We start from the raw sequence: 17,696 nt of genomic DNA, 5'->3' as shown, positions 1-17,696 counted from the left end.
TACCTATATAGCAATTTGCTTTTGAATTATTCTTATAATCATATACCATGCTATTTATTTGGGACTCTAGGGTAGTTTAGATAATACCATGGTTCATGTTGAAAACAATATTATATATGGCACAAACACTATAATGAGATTTAAGCAAGCTGTAAACTGTTTTATTTATTACCATACTTTTTTCAAAGAGGCCTTTAAATCTCTGGTAAAAGCAGTCCCAACACATCAAAAACAACTAGCTTCTGTCAGATGTGAGGTGTTCTAATGTGAAAATTGTTGTTGTTCTCAGAGTGTCCATGGGAGTGGGACAATCTGACCTGCTGGCAGCCGGCCGATGTCGGTGAGGTCGTGGAGGTCAACTGTCCCGAGCTCTTTGATTTCATGAGTCCAGAGGAGGGTGAGAGACATTAATAGTAATGTATTTAAAAACCCTATACTTACAAGTACAAAGTATTGAATAAATACTGCTCTTTATGGGACCTTATTGTAAAGTGTTACCAACCTAATATATGTAATTTATTCCTGTGATGCAAAGATGAATTTTCAGCATTATTACTCCAGTCTTCAGTGTCACATGATCCTTCAGAAATAATTTATTTTGAGAAGAATAAATAGTATAATAAAAATTTGTTAAATATATAAACATAAACAAGAGTTAAACTATAAAACTGTATTTTGTATCATGTCAAAAATTGGAATGTTTTTGCCCTTATTTATGGTGCAACACTGCTAAACCAGGCATAACAGACTGAAACAGTGAACTTTAGGCTATATGTGAGATCATGAGTCAGTCAGTATAAATGTATGTGGTGATGTATGTACGCTTTTGTTCTTGCAGTTCTGCTGACAGCAGCAGATTTCAGCAGTTGCTTACAGGTTTTCTTTTAAAGTGAGAAACACATTTGATTTATGGTTGTTCTGGTTGTTGCCATACTTCTTTTCAGGGCTTGGCAAGATCAGCAGAAACTGTACGGAGTTCGGTTGGTCTGAACCGTTTCCACACTATGTTGATGCCTGTATGATAGGTTACAACGGAACCAACTCTGTGAGTATTTCATCTGACTGAAATCTTAATGATAGAAACCATTTGGATCATGGTGGTCATAACTACTAGGGTTATTAGAGACCCCCATTATTTAAAGCTATTTCTGAGAAACGCTGTTGAAAGCCTGAAAACAGACGCCGAGGTTGTGTTGTTTATGCTCCATACGTGAGTAACATTGGTTTTACTGTTTCACAGAACTAAGATATGCTGTTGTTGTAATGTTAGCAATAGTAACAGGACAGTTTTGAGTGCTATTGTTTGTTTGGAGCTAATGTGCTTCTAGCGACTAGCAACCAACTTTTGCTTGTATACACTCTTGTGTACTGTATGTTCATGTTTTGTTCTTCCTTGTCATTCGTTCGCTTTTGTTTTTCATGAAGCATTATTTTACTTGGTTTCAGTCAGCTAGAAAGAAACATCCACTCTCGCATTGTGTGTTCATGCATTTGGGGGGCGGAGCAATGAGTATCAACAGTGTTTCTCAGAAATTGCTTACTGCACCTTTAAATTAGATCAATTCTTAAAGTAGTGGTAATTTCGTATTTGCATAGTATTTTTCTGTATTCATCTAATTTGTGGTAAGTATTTACTCTAGGACAGTGCATGCTCTGTATTCAACTCAAAGAAATGGAAGAAAACCAAAACCTTTGCAAAATGGCTGCTAACCAAAAGTAATTTAGTTTTTCTCTTCCCTTCAAGGACATGTACTACGCATCTGTGAAGGCTCTCTATACGGTGGGCTACAGCACGTCTCTAGTGTCTCTGACCACAGCTATGGTCATTCTGTGCCGGTTCAGGTCAGTTTCACAACATTGACCTTTGCATAATATGCTGTTTCTCTTGAGAATGTAATTTTGTGCTGGTCACTTGAGGAAGATTCAATGAAAAATTATCCAACCTGCTTGCAAAGGGGGAATCTCTCGAAAACTGTCAAGAACATGTCATATTTGTCAAGAATTGTGACATTATGTTCAACAGTTAAGCACATTTTAACCTCTGGTCATATATACTGTAAATAAAAGGAAATAAATGGATAAGAAATTATATTAATTCATCGTTTATCGATTCCTCCGTAAATTAATCGCTATCGATCAACCGAATACTTAACGTGAAATTAAGGATAATTTATCTTGTTTAACATGTTTATTTTGCCATCATTTGCTATATCCAGCAATGCAAACTCTATTTGAATTAATCGATCTCAAAATTGTCGTATCGTAACATAAATCGGTAACAGCATTTCAAAAAAATGTATTTATTGGTCAAACTCTAAGTAGGCTATATGAATGTTAAAACATGGAGTTACCATGATATCTTATAAATACAGATAGCATATTCTTTATGCAAAATATAATTTCTTTTTTTCTCTCTCTCTCTCTCTTTTCTATTTGGTGTGTATTATCACCCAGAGTTTTTTTTTTTTTTTTTTTGTAAGATTGTCCCCATAGCTTTCAAAAATACCGTTTTCCATTTACAATGAAAAAGGATTTTACAGCCTGGTTCAATTGAAGAAGCTTTTCAAGATACACAAAGTACTTTGTTTTCTTTAGTACTTTGTTTTCTATGTAGTGGTGCTTTAAAGTACCCTGAAACCAAATAGAGTGATCTGAAGAACCTACGTATAATGTAAATTATGAAAAGATGCCAAGGGCTTCAAAGAACTATTGATGAGTGTTTACACAGTCATTGATACAGACCCTCAGCTTCCCACCCAAACACATTAGAATTTCAATCTCATATAATGGCGTAATCCTTTCTTTGAATGTCTGTCAACAGGAAGCTTCACTGCACCAGGAACTTCATCCACATGAACCTGTTTGTGTCCTTCATGCTGAGAGCCATCTCTGTGTTTATTAAAGATGGGGTTTTGTACGCAGAGGAGGACAGTGACCACTGCTTTGTTCACACTGTGAGTAATGCACATCTGCCATTTTGTTTTTAATGCTAATGAATACAATGACAAATCTGATTAAAATGATGTTCACTAATAGCCTATTTTATTAGACATGAAGTTGAGAGCACATCACCGGCTAAATATTACTCATTTCTTTTTGAACTTACGGTTTTCGACACCAAACCAAATGACAGCATGTTTCGGGCAACATCGGGCCGTTTTTGAGCGACGGCCAACTTAGTTTTTTCGTTGTGTTTCGCACCGTTGGCTCTAGTCGGACGCTTTTTTGGACCGATTCAACATGAAGAACCGGTGTCGTCGGTGAGAGAGAGAACTCTGATTGGCTGTTCAGTTTTTAATTAGAGAGCTCTCTAATTGTAATTGTTACTAGTAACAATTCAATTGTAGAGCTCCGTAATTAAAAATGAATGGAAGTAAACGGAGACATATGAGTAGTACAAATTAATTTGTAGAGCTCTCTAATTGGAATTGTTACTAGTAAGAATTGAATTAGAGAGCTCTGTAAATGTAATTCTTACTAGTAATAATTGAATTAGAGAGCTCTCTAATTGGAATTGTTACTAGTAAGAATTGAATTGTAGAGCTCTCAAATTTAATTATTACTAGTAAAAATGCAATTACGACGAGCTGGGTACAATTTAAGCTAAAACGGCTTTCCATAGGGCGCTGCGTTTTACCCAAAGTTGAACATTCTCCAGCTCTCAGCGACCTGTAAAAAACGGCGCTTCAGCCTGAAAAAGATGCTCAGCGCCTCGTTACGCTCATGGCGTTTTAAAAATGCGGCGCTCCCATTGAAAACAATTGAAAAAATACGCCAGCCGCGTGAAAAAAACCCTTTGGTGGACACACGGCCTAAGACATACTGCTTTATTTGAGTGCTGATTATTACTGTAAATAAATTTGATGAAGTAATTGATTATTAAATACATTTTATTTTCGGCTAAATTAAAACTTTATCTTCGGTTTCGGTGTCTCTATAAGCTTTGCTTTCACAGTGAATCGCCCACAAACGGATACGTATGAATATGAGACTGAACTGTTGGTCTTGGATGCCATTTGCATGTGAAACCCACAGACTAATAATAACTCGATCCGTTTATGTTCAAGCCCACGTTCTGCAGCAACATGTTCTGTTTCCCCCATCTGTGCCTGACAAACAGCTGTAATTATCATGAAGCCGAGTTCAGCGAGCTCTGGAAATATTCCATTATTTCCATATTAGCATATGAATAGCTTATCAAAACGTGCACGCTCTCATTATACACCTGAATGAGGGCTTTGAGCTCTTTCCCCCAGCCAATCAGAGGCCGTGGTAATGACATCACTTAGCTTTGAATTGGTTCAGAGGGTAACTGATGAACATAAAGACTTCAGAGTGTTCTGACACATAACGGGCTATATATTGTGAATGGAAATGTACAGGGTACATGCCATCTTTCAGACGAAAGGATGCATCACTGATCCAGATGCTTAAAGCTGGTTTAAGCTGGTCATTAGGCTTGTTTGATGCAATTCTTGGTTAGAGCACTTTAAACCAGCAACACATCAGCTACTAAAAACCAGCTTGACCGACTTAAGCTTATTTAACCTTTGATACTAATCATCTGATAAAACTAATTCATAATTCATAACTAATCAAATAGCCAGTTTCAGTTTTTTGCAATCAAATAATTTCACGATGTCCTACTTTTTGTTGTTGTTATGTTATTGAACATCCTCTTTTACTCTAAAATATGTCGGAATAGGAATTAAGGTGAACTTTGGACATTTCCTACAGTAGTGGTCAAAATATTGAAATTTCACTTATTTATTATTTTCTAGAAATAAAAAAAAAGGGGAAAATATAGATTTTTGTATGTTTTTGTTTTATAATTGTTGTGGGTTACATTATTATTATAATTCATCCTTTTTATGATGTCTGCGACTGCGAGTCAAACTGACCCTAACTGGTTTTAATACAATACAAAAAAATAGTAAATTGCAAATAGCAAACAGATCAAAATTATACAGTATTAAACTTACGACTTCACAAAACCATTTACAAAAATGAATCAAATAAATATGAGTGCATTTGATAAAAAAAAAAAAAAAAACTGTATATAACAAATCTTTTTTAATATTTTAATTTCACAAACTGTGAATATACTGTATACGATTCCTTTCCAATGTTATTTTAATGTTTTTGCTTTTGGAAAATAATCTTTACGGTCCCAATTACTGCATATTATTTTGCAATTTAGGGTGATTTTAGCACAAAGTATGTGTTTTCTGCTAATGTAATTGTTGCCAGTGTAATTTTTCAGTAATTTTGTTTTTCTGCCAAATATCAGACCTTATCTGACAATAAAGTATTATCGTATTGTATCTTATCATTAAGACGTGTTGTTTGTGGGAACTACTGTGTATTCGCATGGCCTGTTATAAAGTTCAGTATTACTTTAATTTATCATGAATAGTTAGTATGTGACTACCTTGAAACCATCTGTTTTGATCATTGATGATAGTATTGCTCTGTTCCAGTCCAGGTTTAGTTCTTCTTCATGGCTAAAGTAGCGGCATGCAAGCAAGTTATTATTTACAGGGTGTTTTGAACGTGCTTATACATTTCCGGGTACAAGACACTGAAAACTGCGACTATAATGAGGTCGTCTGATGGATACTAACAGGGATCCGCTGGCTTTTCTAAATGTGTTTCTCTGTGTTCAGGTGGGGTGTAAGGCAGTGATGGTGTTCTTCCATTACTGTGTGATGTCAAACTACTTCTGGCTCTTCATCGAAGGTCTCTATCTCTTCACACTGCTGGTGGAAACCTTCTTCCCCGAGAGACGCTACTTCTACTGGTACACCATCATCGGCTGGGGTATGTCACAGCGATGCATCACACCAAAGCGGATTGTTACGGGATTGATTATGTGTCACACTCATAGATATGGAAGGAAATGGAGTGCAGCGTATGTGTTAACTGGCCACTGGCTCTTTATGATGTGATTTGTTGTGCTGGCATATGTAATACATTAATATCGAAGGTCTAAATGCATTAGAGAACAGCTTTGAGGTCTGACAAATGTCCTCTTCCTCTCACACTTTCAGGAACGCCCACCATTTGTGTGACCATATGGGCTGTTCTGCGTCTTCATTTTGATGATTCTGGGTACGTGTAATGCCGCATAAACAAAAAGTGATATACTGTAATTGTTGCTTTGATACCTACGCAGATGCTGGCACTGAACTACACTATTAGCATTCGGTGTCACTAGTCACAAGAATGAGTCTATGTTTGGAAAGGAATACAAATGAAAAATGAAAAAGTGTCATCATAATTGCACAGTGTATACTGTATACTGCATACTATTTAAAGCAAATGTATGCAGTATGGACGTTTTAAATGAGATTCTACTACTTTGTTACATAACCTCACTATGTCGCATGTTTAATTCGGCGAGTGCCATCTGATGCATATGGTTTAATCCAGGTTTGTGTAAAACAATTATTTTTTTTGTCAGTAATGAGTTGAACATGATCAACATGTAAAGGTGCAACTCATTTTACTTCTGTAATGTGATATAATAATGCACAATATGACATTTATTGACCTATAAGGGCTGTATCATATATGATATGCAAATGTTTAAGGCCTTTAAATTATCATGAAGAAAAAAAAAAACTTTAGATCATGGTTCACATGTCTTTTTGCTGTGAAATACTTATTTTTATAAAGTAAATGTAAGAATAACTTATGTATTTTTATTAATATTTCACATATGGACAGAAGCAACTTAGTTTTACTTGATTATCAATACATAATTATCTTTAAAATCCTGTTAAAATGTATCAGACATAATTGTATTGCATTGCATTATATGATAAAACTACAGAGCTTTGATAATAAAAAAAAAACGACTGATATGTATATGCATTTTGTGTAAGTATCTGCTATACTGTTATAAAGATCTCATTAATTTACATTACAAGCTACCAGAATTTCATATAAATATCAGTATCTGCACCAAAATAAAATTGAGGTGTTTTTCCTCCTTGAGTATGAGCTCCATGTTCTCACTATATGAGTCATAAAAGCCTGGTGTATCAAACATGATACTCAACAAAGAACACTAAAACTTTTTTTATTTAGATCTAAAAATACATATATAGTTTGTCTTCAATAAACTGAAATCAAATTTTCTAACTATAATTTAAAATGTCAGGCTGTACAAGGGTAAGAAAATGAAAATAAATAGGGTTCAATTTTGATTCGAGCACATTGCGTTGTGTGACAGTTTTCCAGGCAGTGTGCGCCGTCGAATATTGTGCGTTTAGGCAAATGTAGCCGGGCATCTGGCACATACTGCAAGCTATTCTCTTTCAAAAGCTGTTAAATCATGTGACCGAACGGACCAATAGCCAGTTTCTTAAATCAATTGTATTTCTGCAGTTGCTGGGACACGAATGATAATACTGCCCTCTGGTGGGTGATCAAGGGACCAGTTGTGGCATCAATCATGGTAAGCCAAGAAATTTGAATAAGAAAAAAAAAGAAGAAGCTAAATCATGGAGAAATAAAACATCTATAGTTATTTATGAATGTATGTGAATGGGAGCCATAATAAACGCATGCATTTGCTTCCAGATTAATTTTGTCCTCTTCATTGGAATCATCATAATCCTGGTGCAGAAGCTGCAGTCTCCAGACATTGGCGGGAACGAGTCCAGCATCTACCTGTGAGTAGCTTGCCTCAGTCGCCATGGAAACAGCGTACTGATGGTGTGTTGTGTCTGATTGGTGGCTGAAATGAGATTGAAAGTCTTAGTAGTTTTATACAAAAACAATACAGATTGTTTCAAAGCAGCTTTATAGTGATAAACAGGAAAATAATGATTTAATGATGTATAGCAGCTCTAAAAAGACAATAGCAAACAGTCATTATTCAGTTGAAATCGTTTCAGCGTTGATAGTATAATCGGTAGCATTCATTTTGCATGCATACAGAATTCCTTTTTGGAATTGGGTGTAATAATAGAATGTGTGAATAATGTTTCACAGTGTCACAAATCTCCATAGGCCGTTTCTTTTTTGATTGTTGTTAGAACGGTTGTAGTTTATGTTCAGTAATTTAGTTGTGTGCCGATTCCAGGAGAGAATCCAGGAGGAATCATTGTTGTGTTGATCGAGGTGACGTGCGGCAGTGAAAGATAAAATACAATGACTGTTTTTGTTTTCTGGATAAGCCATATTGTGTATGAGGACTTACGTCTTAACAGTCACATAAATGCATTTGGCAGACGCTTTGATCCGAAGCGATTTACATTGCATTAAAGGTATGCTTTTCATCAGTTCTCGTTTTCCCTGGGAATCGAACCCATTCATTTGGAGTTGCAAGCGCCATGCTCTACTGTTTGAGCTACAGGAAGGAAACCCTGAAGTCTATTGAGAGTGAATTTATGTTCGGGGTCTTAATAGTCTAAATAATCTAGTGCAGAAGAAGGACCATATTTATGGTGCTTTTGCGTTATGTTTAAAGCCCTATTTATTGTAATTGCTTGGAAAACAGTATTGTGCTTGAGCTATGAAATGTCCTTGAGGTCTCTCAGTGTTGAGGTCTGTTGTGTGCGGTCAGTTTTATGAGTGTGTGTGTGTGTGTGCGTGTGTGTTCTGTCCTAAAGAGTGTTTGTTGTCTTTGTCGTGTTTAGCAGCTGTGCACAGAAATGCTTCAGTGAGCCCACACAGGCCGCCCAGCATTCGTGCTGGATGTCAGAGCTTTCTACCATCACGCTGTAAGTGTGTGTGTTTGTTTGTGTGAATGTGTGTGTGTGTGTGAGTCTGTGTTGGCCAACAAATGTGCATTTTTGTTTTTAAGCTGTGAATATTCCCCGCTGATAGTTGTTGTGTTATTTTCTGTACATTTGCATGTTTGGCAGATGCTTTTATTGCATTGCATTATATTTCTATCAGTTGCATTCACCTGGGAATCGAATCCATGCTCATGCTGTTGCTAGTGCCATGCTTTACTGTTGGAGCTACAGGACTTTTTCCTGCTGAAAAATGCAGTTGCATCTGTGTTTTGGAGCTGGTGGTTCAGGCTGGTCCAATCTGGTTTATACAAGGTGAACTACTCCAGAACTGTTCAAATCAGCCAAGTAGTTATGGTTATTGACCCTTGATAAATACCGTATCTTAAGGTGGTCCAGATGGTTTTTGGAACATTGCAGATCACTTATTGCTGATCCAAATTGGTCTACCAGCCCAGCCAGTGCAGAACAGCTCAAACCATGATCCCAAAACACAGCTGGCAAAACTTTTTGGAGCATTTTTAGCCTAGATATAAATGTTTGCTGAGCATTTTTTTCCACTCCAAGCTAGTTATCAGATGAGAACTAAAATCCATTATGAATGCATAGTTGAGTTCTCAGTTGTTTTATTGCAATATCAACTTTATCTCAGATGTTTAGTTCTTCCTATATTTTCTAAGAGAAAAAAAAATGAAATAATTGTTGACATGCATATGAGTGTCACCATTATGAATGCATTCTGCATACTTGTTCTGGTTTCCCGCCACTAATCAGTTGTCATTGACATTCATTTGACGAGCACACCTGTCTGTATTCAGTTCATTATCTCTGTGTATTTAAAGGAATCATTCACCCCAAAAATGAAAATTCTGTCATTATTTACTCATCCTCAAGTTGTTTCAAACCCGTATGAAATTCTTTTTTCTGCTGAACACAAAAGAAGATAGTTTGAAGAGCGTCGGTAACCAGAAAGCTGATGGACACCGTTGACTTGCATAATAGGAAAAAAAAAATACTATGGAAGTCAATGGAGTCCATCAACTGTTAGGTTTCAAACATTCTTCAAAATATCTTCTTTCGTGTTCAGAAGAAAAAAGAAATTCATACAGGTTTGAAACAACTTGAGGGTGAGTAAATGATGACAGAATTAAAACATTTAAGTGAACTATGCCTTTAAGTTCCTCTTTAGTTCACATTCATGGTCCGGTATTGTTTCGGGTGTTTGTTCTTGCATCTGTGGATTACCTGAGTTTACTTTGTTTTAAATAAAAAACACTTCTTCATCGTCTTTGGACTGAAACGTGACAATGAGTACATCTATAATATATATAAGTATACTTATTATTATACTGCTCTTCTGATGATAAACGTTTCAGTTCATATTATCCATGAAGCCTATCATATTTGATCAATTCTAAGGCCTCTAAATTATTAACATGATCACATGCGTTCTGTAGTCTGATGTCCGCCTTCAGGTCTTGGTTTACATGTCTTTTTGCTTTTAAATATTTATTGATTTTATAAAGTAAACTATTTTTTTTTGATATATTGTTATTAATATTTCAAGATGAACACTTACTTGACTGAAGTATTCTCATGCTATATATTACTAATATATTATATTGATATTTCTATATTATATATCTATATTTATAATATAGAAATTTCATGCTAAAATGTGATTATCAAATATGATACAACAGGCTTTTGAGGAACGTTTACAGTATACATTCATCTCTCAATCGTTTTTGTATTTGTAATATCATCACACTAAGACATATTACTGGGAAGGAGTGACAACTGATATTTATATGCATTTTAAGCTATACTGTTATAAAGATCTCATTGGTTTACATTACAAGATATCATTGTTGTTTTCTTCCTCCTTGAGTATGAAATCTATATTCTCACTATATATCATATTGTCTAAAGGTTCAAGAAACCATTCCATTGAAAAAAAAAAAAAAATTTCAGACTATTATTTCATATGTCAGGCTTTACGGGACTTTTAATGGCAGACTTTGGTATTTTGTAAAGACATTGTTGAGATCACAGTCTATTCTAGAGAAGACACATGTGAGATTATTGGGGTCTTTGCTCAGGAAAAACATCTGAGAAGAGGTCTCTATTTACTGTCTAGGAGAAACTATAGATCTATTAAAGAGACCATCTTTCCTATGGAGCAGGATTGTTGTGGATGGCTCTGATCTCCAGTGTATTACAGTAACTGTGTGTTGACATGGTGAGAGATTCAATCATCCGTCTGAAGCGCTGTGTGTGTGTGTGTGTGTGTGTGTGTGTTGACAGGCGGCTGGCACGGTCCACCCTGCTCCTCATCCCTCTGTTTGGAATCCATTACACTGTGTTTGCCTTCTCCCCGGAGGATTTCAGCAAGCGGGAGCGCCTGGTCTTTGAGCTGGGCCTGGGATCCTTCCAGGTACTGAGCATCTGCTTTTGCAGCAGCAACTTTAGCTTGTATTTTAGAAACACCTCAGTGGAAACTATTTCTCTGTTTCAAACCCTATGAGCTTCATTATATCTGTGATCCCATTGATATTAGGCATCGATATTACATGCTGCCATTTCTTTGATCGGAAACTAAGCTTTTGCGGTTTAAAAATCAAGAATCAAGGGAAAGCATATATTATTCAGTAAACGTATCCAGTTCTGTCCTAAATATATAACCAATATTTGTGAGTATGATGTCTTTATTTGAAACCATTAGCTTAACAACATGCTTATGTTTGGGTTTGCGGAGTGTAGCATGCGTGAGAGATGTTTTTCTTATGCCTATGTAGAGAGTTTCAATTCACTTCATTTTTATTTGTGTTGTTTCATTTTTAGTATGCTGCCTTAGCTCACTATAGGTTTTGGAGCTTTATTGAATAAATAGATCTTTTTTTTGTGTGTACATGAACAGTTTGAGGTCAGTAAGATTTTAAAATGTTTTTAAAAGAAGCATCTTTTGCTCACAAAGGCTGTGGATCAAAAATACAGTAAAAACAGTAATTTTGTGAAATATTATTACAATTTAAAATAACTGTTTTCTGTTTGGAATATATGTTAAAATGTAATTTATTCCTGTGATGCAAAGCTGAATTTTCAGAAATCAGAATCCTTCAGAAATCATTCTAATATGCTGATTTGCTGCTCTTATTAGTATAAATGTTGAAAACAGTTGTGGCAGCTTAATATTTTTAATTTTTTTTGTGGAAACCGTGATACATTGTTTTTTCCAGGATTCTTTTGATGAATAGAAAGTTCATAAGAACAGCTTTATTTGAAATCTTTTGTTACTTTACACGTGTCTTTACTGACACTATTAAACAATTGAATGCATCTTTAATTAATTTTATGCACTTTTAATGCAATTTAGTAATAATATTAACTCAATGCAGGGTTTTGTGGTGGCCGTGCTGTACTGCTTTCTGAATGGAGAGGTAAGAACATTTCATTTGAAATTCTCAAATGCATGCAATCAGTTTTTGGTTAAAAAACAATACATTTCCACTAAAAATGTTCCAATATTGCTACATAAACAATTATTTTTAGTAACTACCATATCCTAACCAGGCTTGACGCGATAGTGACAAGTGATCAATTTCATCCATGTTACACACAAAAAGACATTTAGGGCCCTATTTTAACGATCTGAAACGCAAGTATCAAACGCGAAACGTAAGTAACTTTGTGGGCGGATCTCGCAAATCTAAAATGGGTTGGTCTGAAGTAGCTTCATTCCTCATAGGTGTGGTTTGGGCGTAACGTGAAATAAACCAATCAGAGCATCATCTCACATTCCCTTTAAGAGCAGGCGCGCTTGTTCCATGGCGGATTGCTATTATAACGGCGGATTTGCCAGGCGCACGCCAGGAGCGGTTCACAGCCGAGGAGACCGACGTTCTCGTCAGGGACGTAAAAGACAGAGAAGTGACATTGTATGGGGATGGGAGGAACCCACCCAAATTAGCTTCGGTTAAACAGGCGTATAATAATTTGGGTAAATGTGTAAGCTAGATTTATGCCTATTTTTTCACATCTTCATGGACAACACAATGATTTCCCTCATGTGGAATATTTTTCCTTGAAATGATGTATGGTTTGCAAAAATGGCAACTGCTTCGTCTGTCGTCTGAGAGAGGCAAAGTGTATGTGCGTTGTGCACACGCTACATTATGGCCAAGCATGCGCCCTTAAAATAGCATCTGAACGCTGTTGTTTTCTGAAACTGCAAAATAGCATCAGGGAACGTTTGCGCCAGAACACGCCGCCTCTTTTCGCTGCACCGCCCCCCGGGAGCACAAGTTCATTCCCTAATTTACAGACGTGCGTCTGTGGAGGGAAAAGTCCGCCGTGCGTCGGGTGCAAAATAGGAATGATACATGCGTCGGTGTACAAAGTTAATTGCGCTGGGTGCAAGATAGGGCCCTTAGTCAGGTAATGTTTTTTTTTTTATTTGTTGCGTTGCTGTAGGTAGCCCCGCACATAGTGAAATCTCATTGGTCCGAACATAAAACATCAAATAACTTCTGGCTATGATTAGATTGGCTATGATTTCACCTTCTGCGAGGATAGTAAAATTGATGCTTGAAACGTGTCACGTCACATCTGGCTAGGACATTGTGCAAAGCATGAGGGAGAGAGTGTGGACTGGTGGAGAACGCGTGCACCCTTACAGCTGAGTACATTAAAAAATGACCTTTTCAAGTTTCTCCCTAAAGGTGCAGTCGGAGATAAAGAGGAAATGGAGGAGTTGGACGGTGAACAGGTACTTTGCTGTGGACCTGAAGCAGCAGCGTCATCCTTCGCTAGCGAGCAGTGGGGTGAACGGGGGCACGCAGCTGTCCATCCTCAGCAAGAGCAGCTCACAGATACGCATGTCCAGCCCACTGGCCGAGACGGTCAACCTCAACCTGCCCACCTGAGCGCCTGATTGGCCCACGTCCCTAAAGCCCCGCCCTCAACTCACCCTCTTCACCTGCAGTAGGGCCGGCCATTCACAATGAGAGAAGAACTATTAATTATTCATCAATTCTCTGGATAAGTATTTAAAGATTCCAAACAAGATCCTGAACGCATCACCCATTATCGGTTAGAAAAGATTCGTCCAGGGATATATTTAAAGTGCCAAAACTGTTTTGAGCTAAAGTTGCAGTTCAGGTTAGAAAGCTTTTTGACCATAACGCAACTTTTTGAAGGCTTTCTAATTAATCTAATAAGAAAACAACAATATGAGCATAAAAGAATGTTATTTCATCACAAGAGTTGTACGTTCTTTCTCAGTCAATAATAATGCAGAGCGGGGGGGCTGTACGCTGCACACCGCTGCCCTAAACGCCAAAATGAGATCGCAGCAGAAATTCGAGTGAATTTTCATATCGCATTATGAGCCATAGAGAATGTGAATCGTTTGTGGTTAGAATGTAGTCAGAGAAACGTTCATACATTCATTTTTGTCAAACCAATAGCACATTGCTTTCTAGTTATGATGAACATTAGTTAGTGTCTAATCGGAGACAGAGAGACGGGTTACAATTCAGTGTTACGATAAGATCAAGGAAAAAAATAATAACATAAAGTGCCAAAACGTGATTTAAGTATTGTTTTATCAGCAAGCTACTGTGTTTATCAGAAGTACACTATAAAAGAAAATGTACAGACTTCGTGTTGCTCGTTCAAATGCTGTGTATTTGATTCAGTGTTCTCCACAGAGAGATTGTAAAACATATTTTTTTACAATCAGCCGTAAGTACAGAGTATGTCAATAATATAAAGACTTATGAATGACTCATGACGTTAGATTATATGTAAATGTTGTTTCGATTTAGCTTTTAGACAGTGTATTCTTCTTGTCAAGCGAATGGTTTATAACTACACAGAGCCAATTTAAACAAACCAAGGATTGTCAAAAAAAAAAAAACCTTTTACCGGAGCGAGGAAGCTATTCCCACAATTCCCTCTGATTTATTCTGAAGTGCCTGTTGGTCACAAAAATAGCTTTGATGGATCTATTCTAAACAACCAGTGCCGTGCGGTATTGATTTAATTATTAGTCAATTAGTAGTGTAGATTAACAGATTCAGTGTTCGGGTTGCTTTTGCAGTCTTTAATTTATACCGAGTAGGAATATATTCATTTATACGTGGTATTAGAATGCATATATAGTCACATCTAAAGCTTTGAGATGCGCAAATCAATGCCATTACGTTACCTTCAGGTGCATTATAAATGCTTTTTAGGGCTGACAGGAGACATCTGAATGAAATGTGATAGTGTTAAAGGGGTATTTCACCCAAAATTGTAGATTCTGTCATCATGTACTGACCTTCATATCATTCCAAAATCGGACTTTTTGAATGCTTATCCTCTTAGAATGAAAATATACAATTACGTCAAGCTCCAAAAGGCCAACAAAGCGCCGTTTTACTACCATAAACGGTGCAGAAGTCATATGAAAGGCTTTTTATGGTATGGTAAAAATATGTCATACAGGTTTGAAATGGCATGATGATGAGTAAACGATGACAGATTTTAATTAGTTTTGGATTGAACCCTTTTAAAGCTTGAGAGACAGTTAACCCCAACTCTTCACAAGTACAATCTCTGATGTCAATCTATGAAGCCAACCAAATTTACTGCATCACCACTGACTGACAATCATAATTAGTTATCCCTCACATTTTACATGTTTGATCACGAGAACAACGTGCATCAGTGTATAAAGTGGCAACAGCCTCTGCTAACGGTGTTGTTTATTTCCAGTACAGTATTTTTCTCTGCTGTGAAGTTCTAGAGTGTAAATCCTCTGTGTATGTTAAAGACGCACATGTGCCAGTAAATGATGGATGTACCAGCACTCTCTCTTTACATTAGCCAACACTTGCAGTCAACATGAAGTACTAATGATTTATGTAAAACTTCTGTGATTATGAACGTGCCAATTTTGAAGTGCAATATGCTTTTGTTGCAGCTCAGTTGTCGGTGTGTCATATTGGAGGCAGAGTTGAAATTATTGAAATGTACAGTAGAAGTAATGGTCGTGTAGATTGCACAAATCTTTCTTTTAAACAATGTGGCAAATGTATGTTTTTTCCCCCTTAGTAGTTATTTTAAAGTTGAAGCGTGTCATTTGTAATCTGTTCTAGAATCACCATACAAAAGTGCAAAAATAATGACAGATTTCATACACTCTCCCCATCTTTCATTGGCTGAATAAAAATAGCCCCACCCCGGTTGAGGCAACAATTGCAGTTCCTTTAAAAGTAATGTTTTTTTATGTAAAGTATATGTTTTATTCTTAATAGAGACAACTATAAGTCATTTGTAGCTGGCTTCTGCTTGAAAATTGTAAACACTACGGCTCTTTGGTGCTATAAAAAAAACATGTTTGTTTTCAGCATCACACACAGCAACATTAGCTCAACCAATGGCATGAGTTTGGGGCGGGGCTGTGTCTGTTTGCCGACCAATGGCAGACGAGGGGAGTCTTTAAATAAAATATTCCATGAGTGCTCGCCGGTGATGAAAACTCTTTGACCTTTCTCATTTTTGTCTTATCATCATTTTTCAGTCTGTAAATATTAATGATCTTCAACAAGCTCTCAGTGATAGTGAACTTGTCTGTTGAAATAAATTGTGAAATCCTAACAGAGTGTCATTAACAGAGCGTCAGATGTTGCTTGGATCATGTGACCTTACGACATAGAGCTTCATATGTGTTTGGATATAGTAACGGGAGGGCCGAGCTCCCTCTGTGTCTCTTTCTTAATATATCTGCATGAAAATGAAAAGAAAAAAAAAGAGAGAGAGAATTTTGCTGCTTTCTATGTTCTTGACACCAGCCGTCATTCTGAGTGTGAGCGCTCAGAAGGTAACGACCATGTCTCAAAGCTGTTACAGACGTGTTTTCTTGTGCTTGTAATACATCTATCTGCCAGTAGATGACGCTTTTATTTCATAGAATAATTGAGCGCTGTATTTTCGAGGAACGAGGATTGTCTGTCGTGTAGGTCTGAAGTTTCATTGTGTCTTTGAGATGTCTTCATGTTGTGGACTAACTCATTTCAGTCTGAATGTAACACCCGGACAACAACTGTATTGTACATTCAGCTGCTCTGTAAAGCTGCCTGCTGTTTCTTCTGCTTTGATGTAGAGATGATGTCTATGTTTGACCTGTGAACATTTTTGTACGTGTCTGAATTCCATTCTTGACATACAACTCTTGAATTTATGGAATTTGTCTAGTTTTTTTTTAATGTATGTGTACGTCGTCTTTGAATGTGTGTGAGAGAGATACAGTATAAATATGGTTGGCTGTTAACTGCACTGTGCAAAATGGGAAAATGCTAAACTCCCCTGATTTTATTTTTGTTAAAAGGTGCAGTAAGCGATTTTAGAAACACTGTGTGTCTGCGTTGATCTGACCGAGCGGCACAACACACTTGTAGCCAATCAGCAACAGGGGGCGTGTCCACTTGTGTTGGGGGAGGAGAGTGAGTGAGACAATCAGCAGTAGGGGGCGTGTCCACTCGTGTTGGAGGAGGAGAGTGAGTGAGACAATCAGCAGTAGGGGGCGTGTCCACTTGTGTTGGAGGAGGAGAGTAAGTGAGCCAATCAGCAACAGGCGGTATGTCCACTCGTGTTGGGGGAGGAGAGTGAGTGAGCCAATCAGCAACAGGCGGTATGTCCACTCGTGTTGGGGGAGGAGAGTGAGTGAGCCAATCAGCAACAGGCGGTATGTCCACTCGTGTTGGGGGAGGAGAGAGCGTGAGCAAGAGGGAGATTTTAAGAAAGAATGTTGAAAGAGAGATGGCAGGGTAAACTGGTCCACACTCCAACACAGTAGGTGGCGATAATTCACCTTAACGTTGGTGCCACCCACCATAAAACCGAAGAAGAGAGAGATAGCTGCGAGGCATTACAAAAGAGAAAAGGTCAGAGGAATATCAC

General features: G+C 37.2%; 1 protein-coding gene across 4 annotated transcripts in view; it reads left to right on the top strand.

Moving 5' to 3' along the window:
• adcyap1r1a (adenylate cyclase activating polypeptide 1a (pituitary) receptor type I) overlaps nt 1–16,977 on the top strand; it is a 35,873-nt gene extending 18,896 nt beyond the window's left edge. Inside the window, exons 4-15 of one of the 4 annotated variants that reach the window (XM_084410573.1) lie at nt 290–397; nt 945–1,045; nt 1,745–1,842; nt 2,822–2,954; nt 5,667–5,820; nt 6,051–6,111; nt 7,393–7,462; nt 7,588–7,679; nt 8,649–8,732; nt 11,055–11,184; nt 12,146–12,187; nt 13,469–16,977. In XM_084410573.1, coding sequence (XP_084266699.1) covers nt 290–397; nt 945–1,045; nt 1,745–1,842; nt 2,822–2,954; nt 5,667–5,820; nt 6,051–6,111; nt 7,393–7,462; nt 7,588–7,679; nt 8,649–8,732; nt 11,055–11,184; nt 12,146–12,187; nt 13,469–13,672 — 1,277 coding nt within the window. In that variant the 3' untranslated portion in view covers nt 13,673–16,977. Of the gene's footprint in view, nt 1–289; nt 398–944; nt 1,046–1,744; nt 1,843–2,821; nt 2,955–5,666; nt 5,821–6,050; nt 6,112–7,392; nt 7,463–7,587; nt 7,680–8,648; nt 8,733–11,054; nt 11,185–12,145; nt 12,188–13,455 lie in introns of all 4 variants that reach the window. The other 3 variants (XM_084410572.1, XM_084410575.1, XM_084410574.1) reach the window with 3 other exon arrangements.
• The last annotated feature ends 719 nt before the right edge of the window (nt 16,978–17,696 follow it).

Source organism: Rutilus rutilus (assembly GCF_951802725.1).
Source record: "Rutilus rutilus genome assembly, chromosome: 6".
Lineage (NCBI taxonomy): Eukaryota > Metazoa > Chordata > Actinopteri > Cypriniformes > Leuciscidae > Rutilus > Rutilus rutilus.
Note: the sequence above shows the minus strand (reverse complement) of the source record. Positions and strands in the feature narration are given on the sequence as shown.